This window comes from Cricetulus griseus, chromosome 4, assembly GCF_003668045.3.
Source record: "Cricetulus griseus strain 17A/GY chromosome 4, alternate assembly CriGri-PICRH-1.0, whole genome shotgun sequence".
Lineage (NCBI taxonomy): Eukaryota > Metazoa > Chordata > Mammalia > Rodentia > Cricetidae > Cricetulus > Cricetulus griseus.
Window position 1 is genome coordinate 102,669,488 of NC_048597.1, and position 27,346 is coordinate 102,696,833.

At 46.0% G+C, this 27,346-nt stretch overlaps 1 protein-coding gene across 13 annotated transcripts in view; it reads right to left on the reverse strand.

The window, feature by feature from the left end:
- Positions 1–1,451: 1,451 nt before the first annotated feature.
- The window catches only part of Kdm2b (lysine demethylase 2B), a 121,967-nt gene continuing 96,072 nt past the window's right edge, over positions 1,452–27,346 (reverse strand). For 3 of the 13 annotated variants that reach the window (XM_027414016.2, XM_027414018.1, XM_027414020.1), the window contains exons 13-23: positions 19,358–19,582; positions 13,261–13,404; positions 12,397–12,483; positions 11,959–12,219; positions 11,637–11,750; positions 10,998–11,036; positions 10,138–10,817; positions 9,407–9,570; positions 9,160–9,321; positions 8,363–8,581; positions 2,354–2,535 (exon numbers count right to left, since the gene is read on the reverse strand). In XM_027414016.2, the coding sequence (XP_027269817.1) occupies positions 2,354–2,535; positions 8,363–8,581; positions 9,160–9,321; positions 9,407–9,570; positions 10,138–10,817; positions 10,998–11,036; positions 11,637–11,750; positions 11,959–12,219; positions 12,397–12,483; positions 13,261–13,404; positions 19,358–19,582 (2,277 nt within the window). Of the gene's footprint in view, positions 2,536–8,362; positions 8,582–9,159; positions 9,322–9,406; positions 9,571–10,137; positions 10,818–10,997; positions 11,037–11,636; positions 11,751–11,958; positions 12,229–12,396; positions 12,484–13,257; positions 13,405–19,357; positions 19,583–26,837; positions 27,039–27,346 lie in introns of those variants that run through there. The other 10 variants (XM_027414017.2, XM_027414019.2, XM_035443306.1 and 7 more) reach the window with 9 other exon arrangements.

Below are 27,346 nucleotides of genomic sequence, written 5' to 3' on the forward strand. Positions count from 1 at the left end.
TATCTATATAATGAACTTTCAGGCCAGTAAAGTCAAACTGCAAGCAAGGTTTTTTGATTTAAATAAAAGGCATGTGCTTTAGATGAGCTCTTTAAAAATCCAAGTGTTAGCAGGTAGGACTTGTCTTGCAAGGCCAAGGTATTTATTTTGCTCATCTTTAGAGTTCTTTCCTTTCATCTGGGGGACGCTGTGGGTTAAGACAGGGTTTCATTGTGGCTTTGGTGACTGTCCTAGAACTAGCTCTTGTAGACCAGGCTGGTCTCAAACTCAAGAGATCCACCTGCCTCCTGAGTAATGGGACTAAAGGCATGTGCAATCACTGCCCAGCCTAGAGCTAGTCTTTTATCTCAATGAATTACTTTTATATTAAATATATTGTATTTTGGTCTGAGAAGATGACTTAGTGTCTAACAGTACTTGAACTCTTCTAGATCACAGAACTCACAGAGATCTGCCTGCCTCTGCCTTCCGAGTGTGGGGATTAAAGGCGTGAGTCACCACTGCCCGGCTAGAGTTATGTCTATACATGAACATCAAGTCTAAAACTGTTCTGTGACCCCAGATTCTAATGTCTTCTAGCCCCCAGGCTCAAGGTCACAGCACAGAATGCAACCTCCTTGAAATGTCTTCTTTAGAAAGGTTGGGGAAGAAATGGCACCTGTTTGCCCTCTACATCCAGGAAACAGTAATGTTAAGTAGCTGTGCTGACCCTGGTCCCTAGTTGATGTGACTGTTTGGGAAGGATTAGGAGGTGTGCTGTTATTGGAGATGATTCACAGAGGTCTATAGACAAAAGTTTCACTAATTCCCAGTGTGCCTCTCTCTGCCTCCCATATGTGGACTGATCAAGATGATAGGAGCTCTAAGCTGCTGCTCTAGCCCTGTTTCTCCCTCCATGTCCACACTCCACCATCAAATGTTAACCCTCCGACCATAACAACTTTCTCTTGTAAGTTGTCTTGGTCAGAAGAGTAAGACAACAGTGGTCATGCTCGGAAATTACTTTTGTACAGGAGACTTTCAGACAGCTGAGTCATTACTCCTAATAGCCACAAGTGGCCATCATTGTAGCAGAGTTTTTTCCCATTACCTTTATTGTAATCTTTTTCTGTAGGAAGAGAGAGAGAAAAAAAAAAAAATAAACCATTGTGTCTCGAGGCTGCTGCATTTCTCAGATGACAGAGAAATTACATAGTTCTGGGCCCTTAGTGCATACTTTAGTGAAGAGTCCATTTACCCTGGCCTTTCCAATTAGCCCTCTCATAAAAACAGAAACCCTCAAACACAAAGACTGGATTTTTTTTTTTTGTACAATTGTTTATACAAATCCAACAAAGGTAAAGTCTAGGAAACACCACCATACAACAATGGCACTTATGGATGCAGAACACGACAACTAGAAAATAGCCTGGTTACCAACTTCAGTGAGAACTGAACACTTCAAAGGAAAGGAAGGCAATGGGCACATTTATTCTACTTGATTCATGGTATAAATTAGATCTATGTAGATAGAATACAAGAGCTCATGCTTGGAGCAAAACCCTCCTGAGTGTAACGGCTGAAATCTGAATTATAAGATTTTGAGGAAAAGGTGAACTCTCTATTGAAACTTGGCATAGTGTTTTACCTGGACTATACACTTAACCACACATGCTTGTGTAACTTGACATACAAAGTAGGCTCTCAACATCCAGTTAAACATGCTTTTAAGTGGAAGGTCATAGCCCCTGTCACACCTGGGCACATCTGTAGATGGGCTCTTTATGTTGATGAAGTACAGGTTAAGTTCTCCCTACCTGAAGGAAAGTTGGCAATGTAAATAATAAAAACACTGGTATGCATTCAAATCTTGCATAAATAACTTTTAAACAATTTATACAAAAATAGTTCTGCATAATGTAAGATGTAACAAAACCAACTAAACAAAATGTGTCAAGACGGCTGCAGATGGTGTGTGTGGTCCACTCTATGTTGACACCAGAAGCCTTGGCATTGCAAGGAACAAGGTGTCTCAAACAAAACTGCCAACAAAAACACTAAGCTTAGGCTTCTAAGAGGATTTTCCAAAGCTCATCATCCTTTCCAATTGGAATGTCTTCTAAATGCCGCCTTAGAAATGGTCCAGAAAGCAGTGCAGTTATGATGCAGAAAGAGCAGAGGAAAACATCTGGCTCACTCATCACCAATTGGGTAGTTGAACGGCTTCTCCCTTGGCAAGACTTGCGAAACAGAACTGTGTCCTGTGGTCTCTTGTTCCAAATTCCAAAGGGAATAAGCCCACTTGTTTTTGCAGTCTTTTTCCCTCCCCCGCTGTGTTCCCCCAACCCGCCATATTTACATACTTGTTCTAGAACTAACTTAGTTTTTGCAGGAGTTTCTCTTCCACTTGCCCAAATTGAACACTCACAGACATTTCGGCTATGAACTGCTCACAGCCTTCCTTGGTGACTTGCTTGCAGTACCTCAAGTCAATATGACAGATATTTCCACAGCGTTTGAAGAAGGACAGGCACTGGTCAGTGACCTTATTGCAGTCTGCAGGGAAGAAGAAACCGTATGAGGGGACAGAACACATACAGCCCAAGGCCCTATAAATTCAGGGTTCAAGTTGTAGAGACAGAACACACATCATAGTCAAGTCTCTGATGTCCCCCAAATGATGTCACTTACCATTTGCAAAGCTTAATAACATATGCATGACAGGTGTTTGGAGTGTTCTGCCAGGCATGGGAAGACAAAGTTCTATTTGCAACACTGCCCCTTCCATTCCCCCAAAGCCAGACTATCAAGTAGAAACCACTTGTACATCTTCCTTTATATGGTTACATACAAAATCAGTTTATCTTATAAAATGTGTCTAGAGGCTTGTCTGATAGGAAGTATTCCTAAGTATTGTCCCCTTGTCTGACTACACTGTCAGATAAATATCCTGCTTTATATGGCGGGATCAGTGAAGTCCCTCAGGTCTTAGCACTCTATGTCACACCCCAGTAAATTGGTGACACACAGCCCACAGGTGGCTGCTTTTTTGCACCCTCCCCCAAAATGGAATATCTCTATGAAGCCTGTGCCAGGAAAACAAATGTGCTAGAAGGGATGGAGGAAAGGCTTTGTCCACAAAAAAAGACAGTTCAACATATCCTGCAGGCAGCAATTATGTATTTTTTGTTGACCCTACTTTGTTTTAGACTAAGCAAGATAAATGACTTCCAGGTGGATCGAATGGATGAGAAAATGATTTCTTTCTGTCAGGGTTATTAATTTCCTGGCCATTACTGTTACCACTTTTGAATAAAAATCAAGGTCAACTATCAAAAGTGACAGTGATCAGTGTAGGCACTGACCACCTGTACATCGTCAGTCCAGCAAATAGGAGTCTCATGCCAACACACAAAGCCCTGAACATAGATGCGCACCAAACTATGTGAGGACAACCCAATCTCACAGGCATAGCAGGAATATGAATCCAAGTGAAATCGGCAGTCACCGGAAGCCGAGTCGTATGCTGAACCACATATGAGGATGGGACCGTTAGACTGAAGGGAGCAAAAATATAAGGACCCTAATAAAAAGATGCTTCTGAAACACCAATCTCTTCAATATATTGCTGATGCTGTTTTTGAGACACAGCCTCTCTACATAGCCCTGACTGGTCTGGAACTGGCTTTGTAGATCACGCTGTCCTCAAAAATCACGGTATCTGTCTGCCTCTACCTCTCAAGTGCTGGTATAAAAGATACGTGTACTTCCGTACCTAGCTCTGCTAATCTGCTTTATAAATCTTACTGCAAAAGTCAAAGAAGCAAATGATGATGCACATACACAATTACTTTAAAGTCATTCCTGGGGACTGGAGAGATGGCTCAGAGGTTAAGAGCACTGCCTGTTCTTCCAAAGGTCCTGAGTTCAATTCCCAGCAACCGCATGGTGGTTCACTACCATCTAAAGTCTAAAAGTCCCTTAAAGCTCAAAGTTTGATTTACTTTATAGAGGATAGAGATTTTGCTGTTATAAAAAACATTTTCCATGCTGTTGCATTTTTTTCTATGTCATGTGAAGCCCCATATTGAACAGGACCTTTTTTATGATATTAATTTATCCTCATTATCTTCAATCAAAGGTTGACTATAGTCTGTCAGGTCAGTACCTGTCTGTGGAAGGTGTGAGATTCCAGGCTGTAAAGAAATTTAATGCTCAAGAAAGACCAAGAGACTTGCATGGAAAGGTCCCTCCCTTCCTAGACAGAGGGGTCTTTAAGCTCTAGGTACAAGATTTTTTGTTGCTGAAAGTGATTCATCAAAAAGGCCAATGCTGCCTGCGCAAAAGTCAACAGGGAAAAGGAGCGATCTGGAGGTGCTGGTTACACTGGTGCCAAGATAAGCACGTGTACCTCTGATGATCTCAAGTCTACAGCAGAGTCATCCAGGTGAGGGCCACTTGTGAAATGCAAAGGAGACAGATAGGAGCTGTCGGGATCCTCTGTCTCAAAGTGAGTGACTTTCAGGGGATTTTTCTCCTAAGAGTTGGTAATGGAAGTGAGACAGACGAGAGGTAGGAAGAGAGCAGAGGAGGAGCTTGAGGGGAGTAAGATACACTCCAGAGATTGAACTGAGCATAACAGCTCTGTCAAAAGGAGATGGTTGTTAGAAGGGTCTATGTACATCCTAAAAAGGCTCCAAGGATGTAGGTAGGGATTCATGGGGAGCAATTCTGCCCAGTGCACTCTGTAACCAGCTTTTCATGCCAGTGAACTCACCTAAAGAGCATCACAACTTTTTTCAAAGTACAGTTATTACAGGGAAATCTTATTAAAAAATGTTTGACTTCATCAATTTATGATCTTAACTTGGGAATTCACAGAAAACAAAAACTTGGAATGGAAAACATTTTCTAAGTAAATGGAACCTAAGGAATAGAATTTTCTAGAAGCTAATGTTACAAGTTTCTCATGCCTTCTAAAGGTAACTGTGGGGTTCTGTCTGTATTTATGGTCCTGGGATAGAATCAGGCAGGACCTTCTCATGTGATAAGCAAGTGCTTTATCACTGAGCTGCATTCCTGGTCCCTTATCAAGGATTACTGATAACAGGACAGGGGCTGGTCAACATGGGGCCTCGTGTCACAAGGAAAAATGAAAAAGATACAAAACTGTGTGTTGGTTTTTTTCTCCTGTCCTATTTATACATATAAAAAAAATTGCATCTTTGGGCAACATCTGAGGGGCTAATTAGATAATACAGGGCTCTTGGAAAGAGGGAGTGATTATATTTAGAAGCATCTTTTTTGTCAGTTTTCTTGTCTTTGGTCTCAATGGAGAGCAAAAAAGTACTCTGGTTTTATTCAGTTCTTAATTTACATGTGATAGCACTATTGTAGTCATGTAAATAGGATCCTCATGCTTAGGAAACATCCATGAGATCTCTAATTGTTACACAGGACTGATACAAACAAGTATCCACTGTCTGCTATTCTTCTATGTGTTTGAAAAAGTTTACAGTATAAGAATGGGGGCTGCAGAGATGGCTCAGTGGTTAAGAGGACTGGGTTCCCAGAACTCACAGCCAACTTTTTGGACTTCTTCAGGCACCAAGCATACACATGATGTACATAACACACATAAATCTAAAAGAATTCAAAATACAAATTTGGAAGAGAAACCCTAAACATGGCAAATTAATAACAGTAAAAAGTAATGAAAAGGTTACAGAAAAAAATGGTGCAGTTTGGCCAGGCAATGGTGGTTCGAGCCTTGAGTCCCAGTACTTGGGAGGCAGAGGCAGGTGGATCTCTGTGAGTTTGAGACCAGCCTCGTCTACAGACTGCCTCCAAAGTCAGAGAAACCATGTCTGAAACCCCCACCCCTGCCAAAAGGTGCAGTTTTAAATATCAACTTTAATGTTGATTTAAACAGAAAGAGTATTTAAAGAGTCCAACTTATCAAAACAAAACAAAAACTCTCTACTAATTAAAACATTTTAGGAAAGTTAGAAAATCAATCCTTAGCAGGTGGTGGTGGCAGAGCATGCCAGGCAGAGGCAGGCAGATCTCTGTGAGGTCAAGGCCAGCCAGGTCTACACAGAGAAACCCTGTCTTGAAAACCAAAAAACAAATTCACAAAACCTAATGAACAATTACAAGCATAATAGCACCCAAAGAGTAAATTCAAAGAAATGAGACTTGTCCACTGAAAACGAAAGGGGAAAAACAAAAACAAACAAACAAAAACTACCAAAATAAGAGAGATACAAGTGGGAATCCAGGTTCATGGATTAGAAAACCTAAATACTAAACCACTAACAAAGATGTGAAATGCCAGTAGTTTTGCAAATAGAAAAGCCTGCCCTGGGGCTGGAGAGATGGCTCAGAGGTTAAGAGCACTGACTGCTCTTCCAGAGGTCCTGAGTTCAATTCCCAGCAACCACATGGTGGCTCACAACCATCCCTTATGAGATCTGGTGCCCTCTTCTGGTGTGCAGATATACATGGAAGCAGAATGTTGTATACATAATAAATAAATAAAATCTTTAAAAAAAGTCGTGCGGAAAAGGAAGTGTATTCACAATACATTATTTGGCTTAATTAGTGAGCAAAAATGTACAAGATCATAAGGTCAATATTAGCAACTTTAAAAAGTAGAGTCACAGTATCCTTATGTTGTAAACAAGTATGTCTGTAGTAATACATGGATGTAAAAACTGGACAAGAGATTGGGTCTTGGAGTTGCCCAAAGGGTAAGGATCAGAGAAAGGCCAGATTTGTTTGAGCACCTGTTACATGTGTCTAGGATGAAATGCAGCCTTACTAGCAACAACTGGGTACCAGATACTCCAGTCACATGAACACGAATTCAGTTAAATACAAAACAAGTCTCATCTCTAAACCTAATCTCTCTTTTTTTGAGATAGGTTCTCGTGTGCCCCAAGATGCTGTGAACTTCCAGTGTAGCAGAGGACTGAAACTTCTCTTAAAACAAACAAAAAGAATGGAGGTATATGTGTACTGAGATGAAAAGATGATCTCATTGTTGTAATGGAAAATTAAAATGTAGAGGATCTATACACACTCCCACATATTTCCTGAACTCCACTGCACATCTGTAACAACTAGAAATAGCATTTACCATAATTAAATGCTTGGAACCAGATGCTAGCAGCTCTATCACCCTTCAAGTCTCAACGAGTAAGCCTTGAGCTGGAATACAGCGGTGAAATCTCACTTCTGCACAGCTCTTTGCCTCTGTTAGTGGCACAATTATTGCTACCAAACCTTCACAGTGAGGAGGAATAACTTCTAAGGACCCTAGGCATAGAATGATCCCAAACTGTCTACACCAACCATCCTACCTACTGTGTGACATGGATATGGGCATAAATATCTCCAAACATTTCCTTAGTGCCGTATTTCTCTGTAAACCAACACTGTCTCCCTCTATTATATCTCCATTCTTAGAAAACATAATGCAGTTGTGTCAAAATTTAATTTTAGTTGAGTTGAGGTTATCCATTTCTTGAAGAAGAGTGACTTTCCCCCTTATTTATGTATTTTGTCTCACATAAATGTAACAATTCCAATCTAGACTATCTTAAGCTACCAGGAAACACTGTTAACTAAGGACAAGTGGTCTTGCCGTTGTCCACCTTACCAAGCTCTAAATCCTTCAGCCAAGTAACAATGGGAAGAATGAGGATTCTGTAGTACCTGACAGAAATAAACACTGGAACTATCTATAGGGATTTCATTTCTTTTTTTTTTTTTTAATTTATTTATTATGTGTACAGTGTTCTGTCTTCATGTTGCCTGCAGGCCAGAGGAGGGCACCAGATCTCATTACAGATGGTAATGAGAAGAACAAGCAGTGCTCTTAACCACTGAGACATCTCTCCAGCCCCCAGGGATTTCATTTCTAACAGGCTCCTTGATAGAAAGATCGTAAGGGGCATGCACAAGACACGGCAACATAGGAAGAAATTGAGTTTCTTCTAGTCCATTAGCCAACCTGTATTCACTGGTTCCTGCCTTCCAGCCCATGTCTGTTGCCCACAATCTGGCTGCAGACATGAGTTTGTCTCTTACCACACAAGGGATGACCCTAGACTTTAGAACCACATACTCTCACTGATGTTAGCTGTTTTTTGATAGGAAATTATATCTCTAGACTTAGTGGTCTCATTCACTTGTGACTAGACAGAAGGTTTCTCTGTATCCTGGAATTAGCTCTGTAGATCATGCTGACCTTGAACTCAGAGAGATCCACCTGCCTCTGTCTCCTGAGTGCTGGCATTAAAGATGTGCACTACCACCACCTGTCTAGACAGTCATTCTTGATAGATATCCCGTGCCCATGGGTATGGGCCCTGCTTACCTGACAGGATGATCTCTGTCAGAGAGTCTCGGGTGGTAGTTCCGACTGCAGTGAGCAGGTTGATGGACTGGTCAGTGACGTGATTACAGTAACTGAGGTGAAGCTTGGAGAGCAGGGGCATATGGCGGATAATGAGCCGCAGGGAGGCATCTGTGATGTCCAGGCCAGCTAGGCGCAGTTCTACAATGTTCCGGAGTTTACTCCGATTGTCCATCTGACCTATTGTGGCAGACAGGAGAGGCAACCATCACCGCAACAAGGAAAGCAAGTTCTGCTGCTGCTGTTAACTATAAAAGGCCCATCTGCTATTGTGAATTGTACCCTACCTCAAGCCAGAATTTCAGCATTGAAAATCAGATTTAATAAACATGGTTGGAGAATCTGCCTTCAAGCTGTGGTTGGTGAGACTACATTTCATTCTAGCCATCTGTCCTTGTCTGTTGTTACACCACCTCATACATGTACCATTAAGCTTTGCCTGGGGAGGGTGACCCAAGCAGCTGACCTAGGAACATACTATGCTTTGAGACCTTACTCAACCACCCTAATCCTGATGCTTCAGAAGGGAACGTTAAAGCCAAGAAAGATTAACAAAGAAATAGTCAGCCAAAAAACAAAAGTCCTCATACCCAAAGCAAGCTGAGAACTCTCTCCCTATGTCTTCCAGAAAAGAGCAAAGCTGATGACACATTAGCCACATGAGGGGAAGGTAATGTGCTCAAAACAAAAAGGTATCTAGGTCATGCCATCTCCATGAGAAAGACCCCTTAGGGTATATCTCCAGCCTGGCAACTCACCTGGCCTGTTGTCTGTGGGTGGGGACAGGAGATCCCGCATCTGGGCATCCTTTAGTCCTTCTACCCACTGAACATCCAGGGTCCGGAGCAATGGACAACTGGAACTACAGAGGGCTGAGACAGCAATCCATGAGCAACCTGACAGCACCAAGTCTCGGAGCCCTAGGAGAAAGAAGAAGGTCAGAGTCAAGTGACACAATCCAGGTCATTGTCACTGCACATTTGGGATCCTTAACCAAAACCTTACCAGGCAACCGGTTGATGAGCCAACTCAGCTGCTTCTTGGAGATATTGGTCCAGCTGAGGTCAAGGGAGATAGGCTGTCGCCGGATGATGCCGCTCAGCATCAGGGGCGTGATGGACTTGCAGTGGTTCAGGTCAATGCGGGTCCACAACCGCTTATCGCAGCACCTGAGAGGACGGCCAGGCAGGGAACACATCATCATAGTTAGTAGCTCACTTGGAGAACCCCTGCTTGGCTATGGTAACTGTTCCCCACTTGCCATCTCAAGGAGGAAGTTCCTTTAAAGATTCAGCACTCTGCAACCTACTTAGCATCCACCCTGTCCACATTTGGGCACCTCTGTTGATGCTTACATGGAAGATGCCAGCAAGTACTCTCCATAAAATATCGCCTTACTACATCTTACTATGCCTAACAACCCCCTGTGGGGAGGCACTGAATCCTCCTATTCAAGAGGTTGGGTCAGAAATGCAGCTAACGCTACAAATCTGTAAAATGTCAGGATGGAATTTGTCAGTACTGCTTACTTACACTCAACTTCAGCTAAGACTAGACAAGGGGAAACTATGTAGTCCTTAGTTTTCCATATTAGGAAAGCAAACAGATAGCTCCCCTCCTGAGACTGGACCTCTGTAACAGGAAACTAATCTGTGTAAGCTACTCAAGCAATATATGTTGCCATGGACTATCCTGAGCCACAACCTAAACCCTACCTATACAGGACTATCCCTTACCAGCGGTTCCAGGTTCTGCAGACCCGCATGCAGACACACAGGTCTTGGTGGCTGAGGTAGCTGAAGACTGCCATCCACACCTCCCTGTGCATGACATGGGCTGCTCCATCATCAAGGGGCAGTGAGTCAGGTGGTGGGCTGATGGGTGGCGGCCGGATCACATGACGCTCCATCTGGATGCACTTAGGTGGGGACGAAGAGGGTGGGGGCCGGGAGATAACCCGAGGTGGGCTGCGCAGGCCAGGTCCCAGTGGGTGCCGAAGCTCCCGAGGGGTGCCGTTGAGGCCCTTGCTGAAGCGGTGTGGGCGCTCGCAGTGGCTTAAGGGCCTCTTTGGCTCCTCATTTTCACTCTCGGGCTCTGACTTGATGGGCTGGTGGTTCTCGTGGGCCAAGGTACTCTCTGTCTTTTGGATCTCGTGATTGAGCTCCTTGCTTAGTTCTTTGCTCAGCTCCTTGTTGGGAAGCCGCCGTTTTCGGCGCATCTTCACTTTTTTTTTCTCTTCTGGGCCTTCAGCCCCTTCAGTGCTGGGCCCAGCAGTGGGTGAGCTGGAACGTGACTGGTCACTTTCCCGAGTCTTAGGAGGTGCCTCAGGCAGATCGTCTTCTGGTTCCTGCTTGAAGCGCCGAAGGGGTTTGTTGGCCAGTGCCAACCGATCCTCAGCGTTCTTCCAGGATCGCCGCTGCAGGAGAGAGAGAGAGGTGAGGATGAGTGGCCTTCAATTAACCCGTGTAGTTTGGGGTAGTGCCCATCCCAGACATCCCAACCCTATCATGGGATATACAAGGGCCATCCCGAGTGTTGCCCACAGCTCTGACAGCTGAAAGTGGGCTGTAGGTACATGAGGAAGGGAAGATGGTACCTTTTTCCTGAAAAGCTTATCTTCTTTGCCAGGTTTTAGCTGTCAGGGAAGAAAGGATACAGACTTTGCTCCTGGACTAGAAGAATATGGCCCCTTTAAACCCCACCACACCACAAGCCCAGTCTCTTCAGTAAGGGTTAGGACATTTTCCCCACAAAGCCATGCCCTTCACATGACTGACAGCATAGTTCTGCCTGGTGATTTCCCAGAGAATGGTAGAAATAACGGAAGATGGTCAATTATCCACATCCAGCTGACCTCCCCACCCAAGTCAGACCAGAGATGGCAGGTGCCCATTAACAGCAGCCATGACTAAGGGACCCCAGAGATGGAGACCAGGCAGAAGGCATCATTCCCTATCCAAGCCCTACCAGGAGCTTCTCCAGGCGCCACCTTGTGGCTACTAACAGCAAGGCCCATTAGCAGCAAGGCCCATTAGCAGAGCAGGGCGACCAGGATCTACCCAGTGGCAGCTTCCCCAACCAACAGAGAGGCTTCTCAACCTCTCAGGCCCACTGCCTGATTTGGGGCCAGGCCACAGGAGCATCTGTAGCAATGGAGCAGAGGTTCTGGGGGTGGAGAGGAGGACAGCCTGGACTCAAGTCCCCAGGGCCTTGGGAGGGTGGGGCGTGGGAGCACCTGCTGCTGGAAGTAAGTGAGACTGGATCTCCACCAAGGGCTGAGACTGCTGCCTAGAGCGGGCCTCGGCGAGAGGTGAGAGGAGGAACCGGGGGACGTTTGAAGCGTCGAGGCCTAAAGGGGGTGGGAAGAGGAGTGACTTCGCTGGCTTTTCTCTTTCTTTTGGGCCAGGCTCTCAGGATTTGGGTGACCTGCTCAGGGCAGCTCTTCAGAAGCCAGGATCCCAAGTTCTACCCATTAACCTTCCTGGTCCCCACCATCCACCCCACACCTAAGACCATCCACACCACCCTTCTGCTGCCCAGGGCCTCCCAGTTCGTACTCGCTTGCGTCCACTCAGCTCTTGGGGCTTCTCGTATTTCCGCTTCCTCCTCAGGTGCACATCATCAGACTTTCGGCGTAGGATGCCATCTGCAGGCACCTTCTTGGGGTGCTCGTCTGACCTGCGTCGAGGAGCCTCTTCACACTCACTCCTCCGCTTGGCAGGCTCCTGCCCTTCCTTGTTGTCCCGGTTCATCTTCTGCTCCTTGAGCAAGGAGCCGGGCAGGTTGGAGGCATACTTAAAGCCAGGGCCACGCTTTTGCTTGTAGGCCAAAAAGAGAGAAGAACAATCCAACTGTATATCTTTGAACTTGCTCTTCCTCTCCCAGCCCGCTGCACCCCACCTGACCGACAACTGGGGACAGGCTGGTCCTGGCAAGGCCCAGCCCGTCACTTTCTGCCAACCCGACCCAACCAGGGACTTGGAGTCCGCACTCACTTTCCCGGTCTTGCCAGCATGGTTACACTTCGGACACTCCCAGCAGTTGGGAAGCTCATCGTTGACCACACCCTCTGATTCCTTAATCTAAAAGAATAGGACAGGTCTCAGTGGACAGGGAAGGTTGCCCAGAGGATCCACAAAGATATGAGGTCTATTCAAGGCCCAGTCTGCTTTAGCATTCACACCCCTCCCCCAACCAGTTTCCATCTGTGTCTAGCCAAAAGAAAGGATCCACCACGTGGTTGTACTATTTACCTTAGCTGAGCACAGGAGACATAGTGAAGCAATACCTACCAGGAGAGGCTGGCTTCCAAAGCTATGGATGGCACAGTACCCCCATCGGGTGGGTATGATGAGGGAATAAGGACCAAAACAAAGGCCCTCACCCCTTGCAGCCCACAGATAAGAATGTATTCTGGGATAGAGACATGTGCCAGCAGAGAATGGTTTCTTCCTTTCCAAAGTGGAACCAGCCACCTGTGCCAGGCAGGCACAGAGGTCACCCAGAAGGCAGTCCTGTCCTAGCATATCACAGGAACCGGTTCCTGGTGCAGAGGCACAGAGAGAAACCACCTACAATTCAAGCCCCGCCCTTTCTGGCTCAGCCCTTTTCTCCCAGAAGCCAGGAGTCAGGATCCTTGTTTTCTGTCTACTGAGATGCTTTGGACCCTGCTGTAGGCACTACCCCAAACTCTTCCTGCACTGGGCTTATCATCTGACACAGAATGCCCTAAAACTGAGGGTCCACTAGGATTAGCATGCCACCTGTGTATCATCACCACCTGAGCAAGTCTCATCATAACTGTCAGGTCCAGAAGCATGGGGAAGAGGGGTGTTCAGGGCCCCAAGGGATACTACTACCTTAAGGCATCCAGGGTGGATGATCTCGTTGCAGATGGAGCATTCCATGAGCATGAGGTTAAATTTGCCTTCCTCCTCTTCCACTGTGTCCTCCTTCCCTGCCTCGCCACACACAAGGCACACGGCGGTGTGGGGCAGCACTGGCTGAGGAACCAAGAAACATGCAAGTCAGCAGAGAGTGAAGACAGACCCCTCTGGAGACTAAGCCAAAGTTCTCCTGGGCCTGTCAGGAATCAGAGAGCTGCTCCAAGCAAATTTATTCACCTCCATGTGACAGGTATTCTACAAGAACTAAGAATATAGTAATGAACAAGACAGATCAAATCTCTCACACTCTGAGCTTACCTTTTGGTGGAAGGAGGCAGACAACATGAAGAACATATTCTGTTTATATAGACAAATTTAAGTGTAGATGTCAGGCAAGGCTCCCCACGTGGAAAAGACCAGGAATAAGTGGTGTCAAGACACAATCCACAGCCTGTTCCCAAGATCTCAAAAGAGGGATCACACCCATTTTAAACAACAGCAAGGCATAATTTGTCTTCTGCAATAACTGTGCGAAAGCATGGGTGGGTTAAACAGTTGTGGTACTCTGAACTAGAGGCCAGGTCCTGCCATCCAGGCAACCAGTCTCAGGACCACATGAACACTAAAAAGATCACCAGTTTTTGATCATTAACTTCATGAAAACCTCAACCCTTGAACACATCCTTTTCACACAGGAAGTATGCACAAAATACTTCCCCATGCTGAGGGACCGTTATTAAAAGAAAAGGACATGTGACTAACTTGTGAACTCAACTGACCACCAGGTTCTCCACATTACATCTTTATTTTATTTTCCTCCTCCTCCTCCTCTTTATTTTATTTTCCTCCTTCTCCCCACCCCTCCTCCTATCAATCTATCCAGAGTCAGGGTTTCACACTGTTGCCCAAGCTAACTGGAAACTCATGGCCTGCCTGCTTCAGCCACCCCATTACTGGGAATACTGGTGTGAGCTACCATGTCTGTCTTAGAACATAATTTTTATTTGAAGTGTAGAAAAACCACTAGCTGATGTTGCATTTTCTTGAAGACTTAAGATATGATCCTGTCATTTGCAAAAAGAAAACAAACTGCCAATTGGTATAAATGACAAAATTCGAGACTCTAAAAGTAAATGAAGTTTTCCTTCACCTGGTAGTCTTTCCATGGCCAGGAACAGGTTTTCCCTATCAGAAAGATGGTAATACTACATCAAATAGGATGTATGTGTCTATGCTTAAGAGTATGCTGCAATCTTTGGGAAACTCAGCCTCAGTCACCAGTGTGCAATGTTACAACATAACTGCAGGAGCAAGGGTAAGACAACCTTTTTAATGCAACAGTAAAAAAAGCTGATTTATACAGTTTCAGATTCCATTTTGCAACTAACTTTAAGAAGCTGCCAAAGGGTAGCTGCCTTTAGTCCCAGCTATGGGGAGGCAGAGGCAGGAGGAATGCTATGAGTTCAAGACCAGCCTGGTCTACAGAGCTAGTTCCAGGACAGCCAAAGCTACACAAAGAAACCAAAAAATCAATAAACAAACAAAAAATAAAAGAAGATGCTACCTTTGGGATTCTAAAAGCTTGAAAGGACCCAGGCTTATCTGCAGAAGTTATTATCATGTTCCTCACCTGCCCAACTACCTGTGGGAGGCATAATTTTCCTCATCCTCCATCCAAAATAGGTGGCATATATAGAAGCAGATATGAAACCAGGCATGGGCCGGGCGTTGGTGGCGCACGACTTTAATCCCAGCACTCGGGAGGCAGAGGCAGGTGGACCTCTGTGAGTTTGAGGCCATCTTGGTCTACAGAGCCTGTTCCAGAAAAAAACCAAAACCAAAAATATTACTTTTGGCTCTCATAAAAACATGTCATTTGTGAACATTCTTTTAAAATGAACTAAAACTTTTTCTTTCTCGGGGGCTGGAGAGATGGCTCAGGTTAGGAGCACTGGCTGTTCTTCCAAAGGTCCTGAGTTCAATTCCCAGCAACCACATGGTGGCTCACAACCATCCCTTATGAGATCTGGTGCCCTCTTCTGGTGTGCAGGTGTACATGCAGATAAAGCACTTGCATGCATAAAATAAATCTTTAAAAAAAACTTTTTATTTCTCAATTGTAATTTCAAACATAGTAGAAAAATAACAGACAAACAACAGTTTCCTGGGGTCCTCATCTTTTCTTAAGACTATATAATTTGAGAATTGCTATGCATGATGATACACAGTGAGGTCAGGGGCCAAGGCAGATATTCAGCCTTCTTATTCCAATTAGTGCCTGGTACACAGGGGAAGCACCTTTAGTTTTAATTAAACTGCCTCACAAGGATCTCAACATAAGTTGGGATACATTCATTCCATAGATAAGTAAAAACATTTTTGTGAGGCTGGGGATAGTGACAGATACCTTTATTCCTAGCACTCAGAGGTAGAAACAGAGGCAGGAGGTTGCAATGAGTTTGATGCCATCCAATGCTATACAGAGAGACCTTATCTCAAAACCAAACAAAAAGCAACCCACAATTTTAAAGAGTCTCCCTGTGGAAACTGCTGGTTTTAAGCAGTGTCACCTACACCTTGGCCCACACCTGGAAGTGACCCACAAGTAGAAAGATACAGGAAACGTATATACAGCTTTAAATCTGCATCCATGCAAGCCAGATGAGGATACTGATCTCATTACAGATGGTTGTGAGCCACCATGTGCGTGCTGGGAATTGAACGCACATGCTTCTGAAAGAGCAGTCAGCGCTCATAATCTCTGAGCCATCTCTCCAGCCCAGTGATGTGCCATCTTACTTCTGTAGATGCCTGACTAGGTGCCTCTTTGCACAGCCTTATTAGCAAGGGGAGACTCTTGTGTCTCCATGTCTCCTGCTATCTCCATCTGCACATAGCTTCTTAAATTGGCTAAACACCACCCCCACCGACATTGCATTATGTAGACTGATTTGGCAACTGCTACATTCAGAACAGGCTGGCCTTACACTTTTGGCTTTCCTCTAGCCCTTTCCCTTTCCTTGCCTGTGACCCACATGCCTTTTCCAGCCCTTGTCTTGATGTACAGTCTTCCTCCTTCGGCCCCCTGTCTCCATGTGGCTTCTCATACAGACATTCTCCTTGCTGCCCCAGCTCATCTTCATGCCATATCTCTGAGCAGCTTTACCTCTGGCACCTCAGCCTCAGTCCTTCAACCTCAGACCTTTATCTTGCTTCTATGGGCTGTTCCCACCAAGCCTGCCCATTTCAATTGATGCCTTGGCTGAGCTCCTTGTTTAAATGCCCTGCCCCACTCGAAGGTTGACAGTTTCCTGTGCAGTTTCTCTGACCTTGTTTACCTCATCAAGGGCCTTTCTGCCTTTTTTTGTTCTCCAAAACACTCTTTGCTGCCTCAGATAATGCCAGAACACAACTTTGCCTTGGATTTCAGTGAGTTGTCTTTGTTTTCCCAAATACCATGGTGGTGGATGTCTCATCCCACAACCTTCTGCCTGATATTTCAAAGGCTTTTTTTAAAAAAAAAAAAAAAAAAAAAAAAAAAAAAAAAAGACAGGTTTCAGGGCTGCAGAGATGGCTCAGTGGTTAAGAACACTGACTGTTCTCCCACAGGTCCTGAGTTCAATTCCCAGCAACCACATGGTGGCACACAACCACCCTGAATGAGATCTGGTGCCCTCTGCTGGCATGCAGGCACAAGACTGTATAGATAATATAAATAAATGAAATCTAAAAAAAAGACAGGTTTCTCTCTACCGCTCTGGCGGACCTGAAACTTTATGTAGACCAGACTGGCCTTGAACTCACAGAGATCAGACTGCCTCCTGAGTGCTAAGATTAATTAAAGGCATGATGCAGGTTCAATTCCCAGCATCCATTTATTTGGTGACTCACAATTGCCTGTAACTCCAGTTCCAGGGGACCTGATACCTCCTTCTGGCCTCTGTGGGGCATCAGGCATTACACATTACAGTGGTACACAGACATTACACAGGCAAAACATTCATACAATGCATACATGTGGCAAAATAATCATACATATAGAAGTAAATAAATCTAAAAAAAAACAAACAACAAAAACAACTTGCACTTCATGTTGAGGGATAATATGCAGAATATATAAAGAATTTGTACAACTCATCAAAACCAAAGACAAAAAAAACAAAAACAAACAAACAAACAAACAAACAAAAAACTTGGGCAAAGGACTTGAAAGAAGATATAAAAAGGGGGCTGGAGAGATGGCTCAGAGGTTAAGAGCACTGGCTGCTCTTCCAGAGGTCCTGAGTTCAATTCCCAACAACCTTATGGTGGCTCACAACCATCTGTAATGAGATGCGGTGCCCTTTTCTGGCCTTCAGGCATAAATGGAGGCAGAATGCTGTATACATAATAAATAAAATATTTTTTACAAGATATAAAAATGGCTAATATGAACATGAAAGTGTTCTACAAATATTATTAGGGTAATACTTATTAGGGCAGGAAAATAATGTGGCCAAAGATGTAGAGAAATGGAACGTCTGTACTTCTCATGCAATGTAAAACTGTATCACCACTATGGAAATTACTCAAAAACTAAAAACCAAATTATGATCCTACAGTTACACCTCTGCCCACAGAGGCCAGATCTCAAAAAGGCGTTCAAGGCGTTGGTGGTGTACACCTTTAATCCCAGCACTTGGGAGGCAGAGGCAGGTGGATCTCTGTGAGTTCAAGGCCAGCCTGGTCTACAGAGTGAGTTCCAGGACAGCCTCCAAAACAATACAGAGAAACCCTGTCTCAGAAAACAAAAAACAAAAAACAAAAAACAAAAAAAAAAGGGGGGGGGGTCCAGTACTGATGTCCATTGCAGCATTATTCACAAGAGGCAAGAGGTAGAAACAACTCAAATACCCATACTCAAAGTACAAAAACTAATGTAATGTTATACATCTAATATTACTCAACATTAACAAATTTCTGAGGCAGGTGTGGTGGCACACACCTATCATCACAGCATGTGGGAGGCTGATGCAAGAGGACTGTCATAAGTTTGATGCCAGCAGGAGACCATGGCACAATAAACAAACATACAACATTTTTAAATTAAAACAATTCTGTCACGCAGGACAACTGAATCTTTAAGCATATTATGCTAAGTAAAATAAACTACTCAAAAAATGACTGTCCATTTCACATATACATAGTGGTTAAACCCTCAGAAACTGAAAATGCTATGTGGTTTCTAGGAAGTGAGAAAATGGCTAGAGTTTTGGTTTGGAAGATGAAAATGCCCTCTAGATCAGCATCACAGACGTACACAAAATAACACTCATGTGCCATATGCTTAAAAACAGTTAAGTTGGAAAATTTTATGGTGTGTATTTTTTTTAAAACCACAAGTGATAAATAGCAAGCCAGTTATGTACACAGGGAGAAAGGGAAGGTGCCAACCAAAGCTTGAGGGTTGGTGGGCTGGAGCATTCAGGGAGAAAAGGCTCACTCACCCAATATCATGCTGGACTTATGGACCAGTTCACCAGGGTGGAGAAATCTGGTTATTCCAGCTAAGCCAGCTTTTCAGTGGGGCAGGAAGAAGACCATTGGGTCCCCAGGGAGCCATGCATCAGGGAAGGTAAAGTCTTACAGTATGTGGAGGAGGGAACTAAAATTGAACCCCAGGACTGTGTCAGGTTGCCAAAGAAGTGTGAAGTGTCTTGAGGGGCCGGCCAAGTTCTCCATGGGCCCAGGTCCCTCATGCCATATATCACTCCTTCCACCCAAACTTCTAACTATGAAGAAAGGACAGGAAGGAAGAACTGGACCATAAATGTTGGCAACAGGGTCACAGTCAAGACAAACTGCCCTGACCTCTTTAATAAGAGGAACTTCAAAGAACTCAGCCATTTCAGGCAGGGAAGAGATACAGACCACCAGATGACAAATAGGAGCCTAAGGCTACCCCAGTACAACCAAGGGTAGCTGAAAAGAGCATCTCCTGAACCCCTCATCCCATAAGGAGGGCAGAGCAGGGCAGACCAGCAAACTGGAAGCAGAGAGGCCAGAGCCCCGCCCACGCCTGTGTACTCACAGCGATGCACTGCCGCATGATGCAGCTCTGCTTCATGCGCCCGGGGCCTCCAAACTTCTTCATGTCCTTGCAAAAGTGGCACTCCCCGCACTCCGTCCGCAGGCAGGCCTCGCATTTGCGGCATCGCGTCCGGCGCCTGCGAGCTCCTGCTGTTGTTCTGTTGGCAGCCAACTTCACCGCTGAGGCCGGGCCCAACTTGCCCTTAGGCCGACCCACCACCCGGTTCTGGTGGAGAACAGATGGAACAAATGAGACAGGAGGCTCGGGGACAGTCAAGCACCTAGGAGTGGGTTTCATCTGAGCTGTACCAAGCAAGAGATTCTTAAGTTGGTGACCATATTGAAATGGGACTCGGGGTAACTAGGCCTAAAGGAGGGCAAGTCAGGTTAGCTCAAATTGTGTGACAGGTAACCTTTTGAAAGGAGAAAACTTGGATACAGGCAGCCGTGTACAGTGGGAACACAAATGAAGACAAAAGGAAAGTGTCATCTGACTGGCACCCTTCTATAAACCATGAAATACCAAGGACTACAGATCAACACCAGAAGCCTGAATCAAGGAAGGATCCTCAACTTGAACCTTTGGAGCAAGCTTGATCAAGACTTCTGGTCTCCACAAGTAAAGCTTTGCCTGCTGCCTCTGCCTCCCGAGTGCTGGGATTAAAGGCATGTGCGCCATGGCCGCCACCACCACTGCCTTAGACTTTGTGGTTTCAAAACTTACTACAAAAGGCAGTCAACAATAAGGTCTGGTGCTAGTACAAGAACACACAGATTATGGGAAAGAACTGAGTGAGAGTCTAGAAATAAATTCATTTTCTTTTTATCAAATGGTTTCAACGACGGCACCAAAAAAAAAAAAAAAAAAAAAAAAAAAAAAAAAAAAAAAAAAAAAAAAGGTCAGGGAAAGATTTTTTTCTTCAATAAATGGTGCTGAGAAATGTGGAAATCCACATGCACAAGAATGAAGACAGAAACCAAGCAGTGGTGGCGCACACCTTTATTTAGTCCCAGCACTTGGGAAGCAGAAGCAAAGGCAGGCAGATCTCAGTGAGTTTGAGGCCAGCCTGGTCTACAGAGTGAGTTCCAGGACAGCCAGGACTGTTGCACAGAGAAACCCTGTCTTGAAAAACAAAAACAAAACAAATCAAATGAATGAAGACAGGACCCTACCTCACTCTACATACAAAAGAAAACCCCAAAATGGATCAGAATCTTAAGCATGGAGAAAAAGAATGCACAGGTGTAAGAAATGGTTTCTTGGATATGACAACCAAAGCAAAAATATTGAAGGGAAAATATAAAATTAGGCTTAATAAAAATTAAAGCTTTGATGTTTCAAAAAAATTTTAACTACTAGAAAATATTTGCATATCATCTAAGCAGTAAGGGATAGGATTCAGAAGAATTCTTAACAACTCAATGATAAAAAGACAAAAATGTCAACTTAAAATTGGGCAAAAGGAGAGTTGGAAAGATGACTCGGTGATTAAAAGCACTGGCTGCTCTTTCGGGACTTGGGTTCAATTTCCTGTACCCACAAGTGACAACAACCACCTGTAACTCTAGTTCCAGGGGATCTGATGCCCTCTTCTGGCCTCTATGGGTACTACATGCACATGGTGAACAGACGCACATGCAGGCAAAACACACATAAACCTTTTTTTAATGGACAAATAGCTATCTTGTACAAAATATAAAACACACAAGTGGCCAACAAACAAGGACAAGATACTCAGCATCACTAGCAGCAAGACTGCCATGTGCACTGGGATTCATTCATTAACCCCCTCATTCACATATTCACCCACTCATCCACCCACCCAAGTGTTTTCTGGCTGTAAATTATGAACCACATTCACTGCTAAATTCTGAGACTACTGAGATGAGTAAGCTGTGTAGCCTACTCATAAAGACATTAGTCTAGAAAGAGAGATACAGAAACCACATAAATGTAACATTTAGCACAAGCTAACTCTGAAGTGCTAGTCACTTTTTAATATATTTGTATCAATAGCTTATGAGGTAGAAATTAGTATGTCCACTTCAAATAATCAAACTGCCCAATGTCACAATGCTGATGAAGAGAAAACTAAGCAATGAGCTAGGTAACCTGGACCTAGCCCGAACTCTGGTATGCAAACCCAGAAGAAATGCCTCAACTTCCTGGAAAAGCAGGTTGGAAAGGCCAACCCAGACAGACCACAGCAGATGTGACTGCATGGGCAATAGAGGGAGAAGGATCGTGGAAAGGGTGGGGTTAGGGAGTGGACAATCACGGCAGAAAGAAGAATAAGATAGAGATGTGAAAGTACATGACACATTGAAGAACTACAAACAGCTCAGCAAAACTTCTGGAAAAGAGCTGCGCCGTAGAAGGAACCTAAACTGCAAGCCCTGGGCCATGTTAAAGAAACACACCCTGTGTGTGTGTAAGGACGCCACCCACAGGGGCAGTAGGACCATGTTCTGACAATAGTATGGGGAATGGAGATTTTATGGACAGTGAGCAAACAAAATACAAAGCTCTGCTAAAAAATTATGAGGGTACCAACAGAAGCAACACATGATGACAGCAGGGGATAATTCAGGACCCTGGTTAAGGGTAGAATATAGGGGTGCAAAAAGGATGAATTTCTGTCTGGCTTGAGCAACAGACAGCAAGGAAGCCTAGGAGGTAGAGCAAACTATGAGTTGCAGGGAACAATTTGCAGGACCTAGAGGGCAAACCAAAGGAAAGATACGCATTGGGAATCAACATCATATAAGTGCTAAAGTTGTACCATTGCAGCAGGGACAGTGAGGGGGCAGCATGAAGGAAGTATTTGGTAGCAACCCTAAAACTGAAAAAGTGAACCCAGGCAAGACTGATCCCTTCAAGAATGCCAGGAAAGCAGGAAAAATAGCAGAAAGTTGCTCTCATCAAGAGCCAGGAAAGTCTCAAGAAAGGAATGGCCAAGGGTTTCTACAGTAGAGATGGCTCAGCAGCTAAAAGCACTGGCTGCTCTTCCAGAGGACCTGGGTTCAATTCCTAGCACCCACATGGCAGCTCACAACTGTCTGTAACTCCAGTTCCAGGGCACCTAACACTCTCATAAAGACATACATGCAGGCAAAACACCAATGCACATAAACAATCCCAGTGTTTGGGAGGCAGAAGCAAGCTGATCTCTTGAGTTTGATTGAGACTATTCTGGTCTAGAGTGAGTTCCAGGACAACTAGAGTTACAAGGAGAAACCCTGTATGTGGGGGGAGGGAGGTAGTCAAATGAGGAAATACAATAAAATGTAGCTAAATGTTTCTACAATTAAGACAACTTTTACAAGTCTGTTGGGCTCATAGCTACTTGGGAGGCTGAAGTAGGAAGATCAAAAGTTCAAGGCCTGTCTGGGCTAGATTGAGTTGAGGACAACCCAAGAAAACAATAAAGAAAATTGAAATAAAAAGCTGAGAAGTAGGCAAGATGGCTTAGTGGCTGAAGACGCCTGCCACTATGCCTGATACCCTGAGCTTGATCCCAAAAGAACCCACCACAGGTTGTCCTCTGACCTTCATGCACATAGCAAGTATGCCCACATAGAACAAATCTAATTTTTTTTTTTCGAGACAGGGTTTCTCTGTGGCTTTGGAGGCTGTCTTGGAACTAGCTCTTGTAGACCTGGCTGGTCTCGAACTCACAGAGATCCACCTGCCTCTGCCTCCCAAGTGCTGGGATTAAAGGCGTGCGCCACCAACACCCGGCAAACAAATCTAATTTTAAAAGGAAAGACTGCCCAGGCATTGTTGGCGCACACCTTTAATCCCAGCACTTGGGAGGCAGAGGCAGGCGGATCTCTGTGAGTTCAAGGCCAGCCTGGTCTACAGAGTTCAGGACAGGCTCCAAAACAATACAGTGAAACCCTGTCTCGAAAAGACAAAAGGAAGGAAGGAAGGAAGGAAGGAAGGAAGGAAGGAAGGAAGGAAGGAGATAAAGAACACCCAGGGGGGGCTGGCAAGATGGCTCAAAGGTTAAGAGCACCGGATGCTCTCCTACAAAATACTAAGTCCAATTCCCAGCACCAACGTAGTGGCTCACAACCATCTATAATGAGATCTGGTGCCCTCCTCTATTGTTCAGACATTATAAATTAAAAAAAAAAAAGAAGAAGAACACCGAGGGATGGAGGGACCTCTGGAGAACTTAAGGAAGCTTAGGACTTTTTCTCTAAAAACATACACAACCACAAAATTGCCAAATTTTCCCATACATCTTCAGATATGTTTGCTATTGAGCTGGGTATGATATAGTAATCCACTCCTATAACATTTGGGAGGTGAACAGAGAGGAACCTCAAGGTCACTTCTGGCTACCAGTGAAGTTGAAGGCCAAGAGAGAAAGAAAAGGTGAAAAAAAAAAAGGGGGTCAGAGAGGACAGGAGAAACAGAAAAAGACTCACATTTCACTATGAAAATGCTAGCAAGCTGGTTCAGTGCTAAGCCTAAAGACCTGGGCTTGATCCCTGGGGCGGACAGAGTGGAAGGAAAAAAAACCAATTCCCATACGTTGTCCTCTGAACTATATACCCCAAGAATGCATATGCGCGCGCACACACGCACACTTGAAGAAACTAGAATACCAGGTTTACTGGCATAATTCCAGTACTCAGAAGGCTGAAGCAGGAGGATAAAAAGTTCAAGAACTTCCTGGGATATATTAAGAGAGACTTTGATGCAAAACAAACACACAAACAAAAAAACCCTTGAAGCCAAGCAATGGTGATAGCACACGCCTTTAATCCCAGCACTTGGGAGGCAGAGGCTGGCAGATCTCTGTAAATTCAAGGCCAGCCAGGCCTACATTCAGAGTGGGTTCCAGGCAAGCCAGTCTTGAAAAAAAAACAAAAAACCCCACAAAAACCCTTTGAAGCAAACACAGCAACTATCACTACATAAATTTCTGAGAGTTTTGTTTTATAATTTCCTAGGTATTACTTTCACCCAGTTGTAGTCACTTTCATTGGAAAGAAAATAAAAGCTATTACCATTTCCCAGGACTAAAATAAATAGTCCAAGACAGAATAAACTCTTAGTGACAACTACTTTTGAAAGCGTACTTCCTCAGAGTGGAAAGCAGATCTGAAGAGGTTCCTGATACATTCTGATGGGAGACGGCACACAACATGGTGCAAAACATCAAAGATCAAGCAGAGCGTTTCCTGATAATGCTGCTCTCTGGCCATCACTTCGGGGCTAGTTCATAGGCTGTGACATGTGGGGAAACCTGGATGGCTTTGAAAGGTGTGGGATAGATAGGTTAACCAAGTATCACACAGGTGGGTGAGTAAGCCTAGTAGACAGGCTTAATAAAACAGGCCTAAATAAACCTGACAATGATGGGTAGTGGTGGTGTACGCCAAGTGTACTTGGTATCTACATGTAAGGACTCCAGTAATCCCCCCTCCCCCTCCCATGAGGGACCAAAGACATCAGCTAGAAGGACAAGGTGCAGGGAGGGAGCTCTCAGAGAAGAGCTAGGGCTTGGTGCTGGCAAGCTTATAAGTCATAGAGGGGTTCAGGGTCCTTAGGACAATCTACTCCTCTCAGCTACCTAGACTCCCAGGGCGACAAAACTCCCCTGCCTCTCCTGTGGTGGGAGGGGCAGGGGAGTCAAAATGGGCTGAGCTGCAGCCTAAAGTACCCCTAAAATGCAAAGTACCTGCAGGGACTCAGGAAAAAAACTGCTGCTCAAGGCCTTGGCTTAGAATGTTGTCTGCCTAGTAAACATGAGCAGGGAAAAATCTTTAAAGTGTAAATGAAAACCTGGAGAAAACGTCTCTTGCTAACTGCTCCACAGTGTTATTCCCAGCTTGACCCATGCAAAGAGGAAAACCTGCCTGGCTACAAGACTAGACCCCTTCTGAATAGCAGTCTCCCTCAAAAAGAGCACTACCTCAAAATGGACTCTTAACCCCAGAGACGAGCTGGGTGAGGTGACTCACACCTGTACTCTCGGAATTTTGGAGGCAGAGGCTGGAAAATCGCAGAGTTGGAAGCCACTCGTACCTGGCAATGTAAAGGGCACTGCAACAATAAACAGCAAGATGCTATCTCAGGAACCAAAGCAAACAAAAACAGCTCAGAGATAGTCTTATCCTGACAAAGACGTTGGAGCACAGGCTATAATATAATCAAATTGGAAAAAGAGATAAAAGGAACCCAACCCAGATAGACCAAAGCCTATAGGACACCATTGAATACTAAGACGTTCTGACGCCATGGTAACGGTAAACTGTTGGCAGGGTTAGTTAGGCAGACCTAAACTGAACCCTGAGTTGAGGCATGAACTATGTAACAAGAATTTGAGAGCAGTTCACACACTGAGAGCTACCGGAGGCACAGACATTTCAAGCCAAAATCTCTTGAATTGTCCCTGGGTTCATCCAACCAAAAAAATTGTGAGATGCATTAATACTGCTGGTGGGCATGCCTAAAACCGTGCAGCAGAACCAGGAAACCAAAACACTGAAACCTGCCTGCGATAAATAAAACTTAGGAGCAACACGCGCGATACGACTCAAGTGAGCCCATCTACTTACTTCCTCAGTGACGCCTAAGGGTGTGTGTGTTGGGGGGGAGTTCCGATATTTTCGCCTGAACATCTTAATTCCACTAAGGAAATGCAAGCAGCATGATAAACAAGCATCTCATTGACACAGGCCGTCCAAAGCCCACATAAGGTGACCCATCCCAGTCCTAACTCCGTGGACATGTCTACCTGGCCGGCCTGGCTTACTGCAAATGCTATTTCACACGTTGTGCATGGTTCAAAAGCAGCAGCACCTCAACTTTCTTCCCTGGTGTGCAAAACACGAACCTTGGGGCAAATTTTCGCGGTAAACACACCCAGAGCTTTGTTGTACACGCAGAATTCTCCCCCGCGCTCTCCGCTCCGGGAGAGGTGCTGCTTCTCCTGGCCGCCGAGGCCGAGAGCTCTCGCCGGGTTCCGGATGGCCCGCGCCTGTCTCGGCTCGCACCCCTTCCTGTCTCGGCTGCCCACGGCGGGCGAGCGCGCGGCGCCCAGACAAAAGCTCGGGCCGACGGCCCACGGGCCGCGGGCGTCCTCCAGCCCCGAGGACGACCGTCCCGGTGCAACTTTGCCCGCGGGAGGCGATGAGGCGCCGGCGCCGCGGGGCCCGCTGAGCCCCGCAAACGCGTGGGCCGCGGGTTGCCGAGCTGAGGAGGGCGCGGTGCGCCCCGCAACTCACCCGCGGGGCCCGGGCCCGCACCACCCGACGGCCAGGCCCGCAGGCCCACATTGTCCGCGGCGCCGAGTCCCGCCGCACACGCCCCCTGCCCGCGCCCGGCCCGGGCGCCGCGGCGCGCCGCCAAACTTTCTCCTCAGCGCAGCGTCGCGGCCGCCTCAGCCGCCTCAGCGCGTCAGGCAGGAGCTCGCCGGGTCGTGCCGCGGGTCCCTCCCTCAGCCCCACCCCGGGCCGCCGACCTGGTCGGGCTCCGATTCATAGTCGTCGTCTTCGGCGCTCACGGACATGGCCATGGCTCATGGTGGGCCCAGACTTGCGCGCGCTGACATGGCTGGAGCGCCGCCGCCGCCCGCAGGGAGCAGGCTCGGCTCACCCTGGCTAGCGCTCGGGCTCCCGCGCGGCGAGGAGGGAGCCACCGCCGCCGCCGCGCGCCTCGCACGCCCGCGCGGGAGGGGGCGGGGCGGGGCCGGCCTTCATGCATATGCATGAGGCGAGCCAGGAAGGGGCTGGCCCCCCGGGCGGGCGGGCCAATGGCGCGGCCGCGGTGCTCGGCCCGCACACAAAGGGAGCCCGGCCTGTGGTGACACGGGGGCGGGCCCGTGGAGGGCCGCCGCGGGGCGCGTAGCGCGGGGACTAAGGGCTGCGTGGGGGCGTGCCCAGCGCCCCGCCCGGCTGGGTCCGTGCGCTGCGGGAAGCATATAGGTGTCTCGCGCGGCGCCGCTACCGCCGCTGCCACAGGAAATGCACC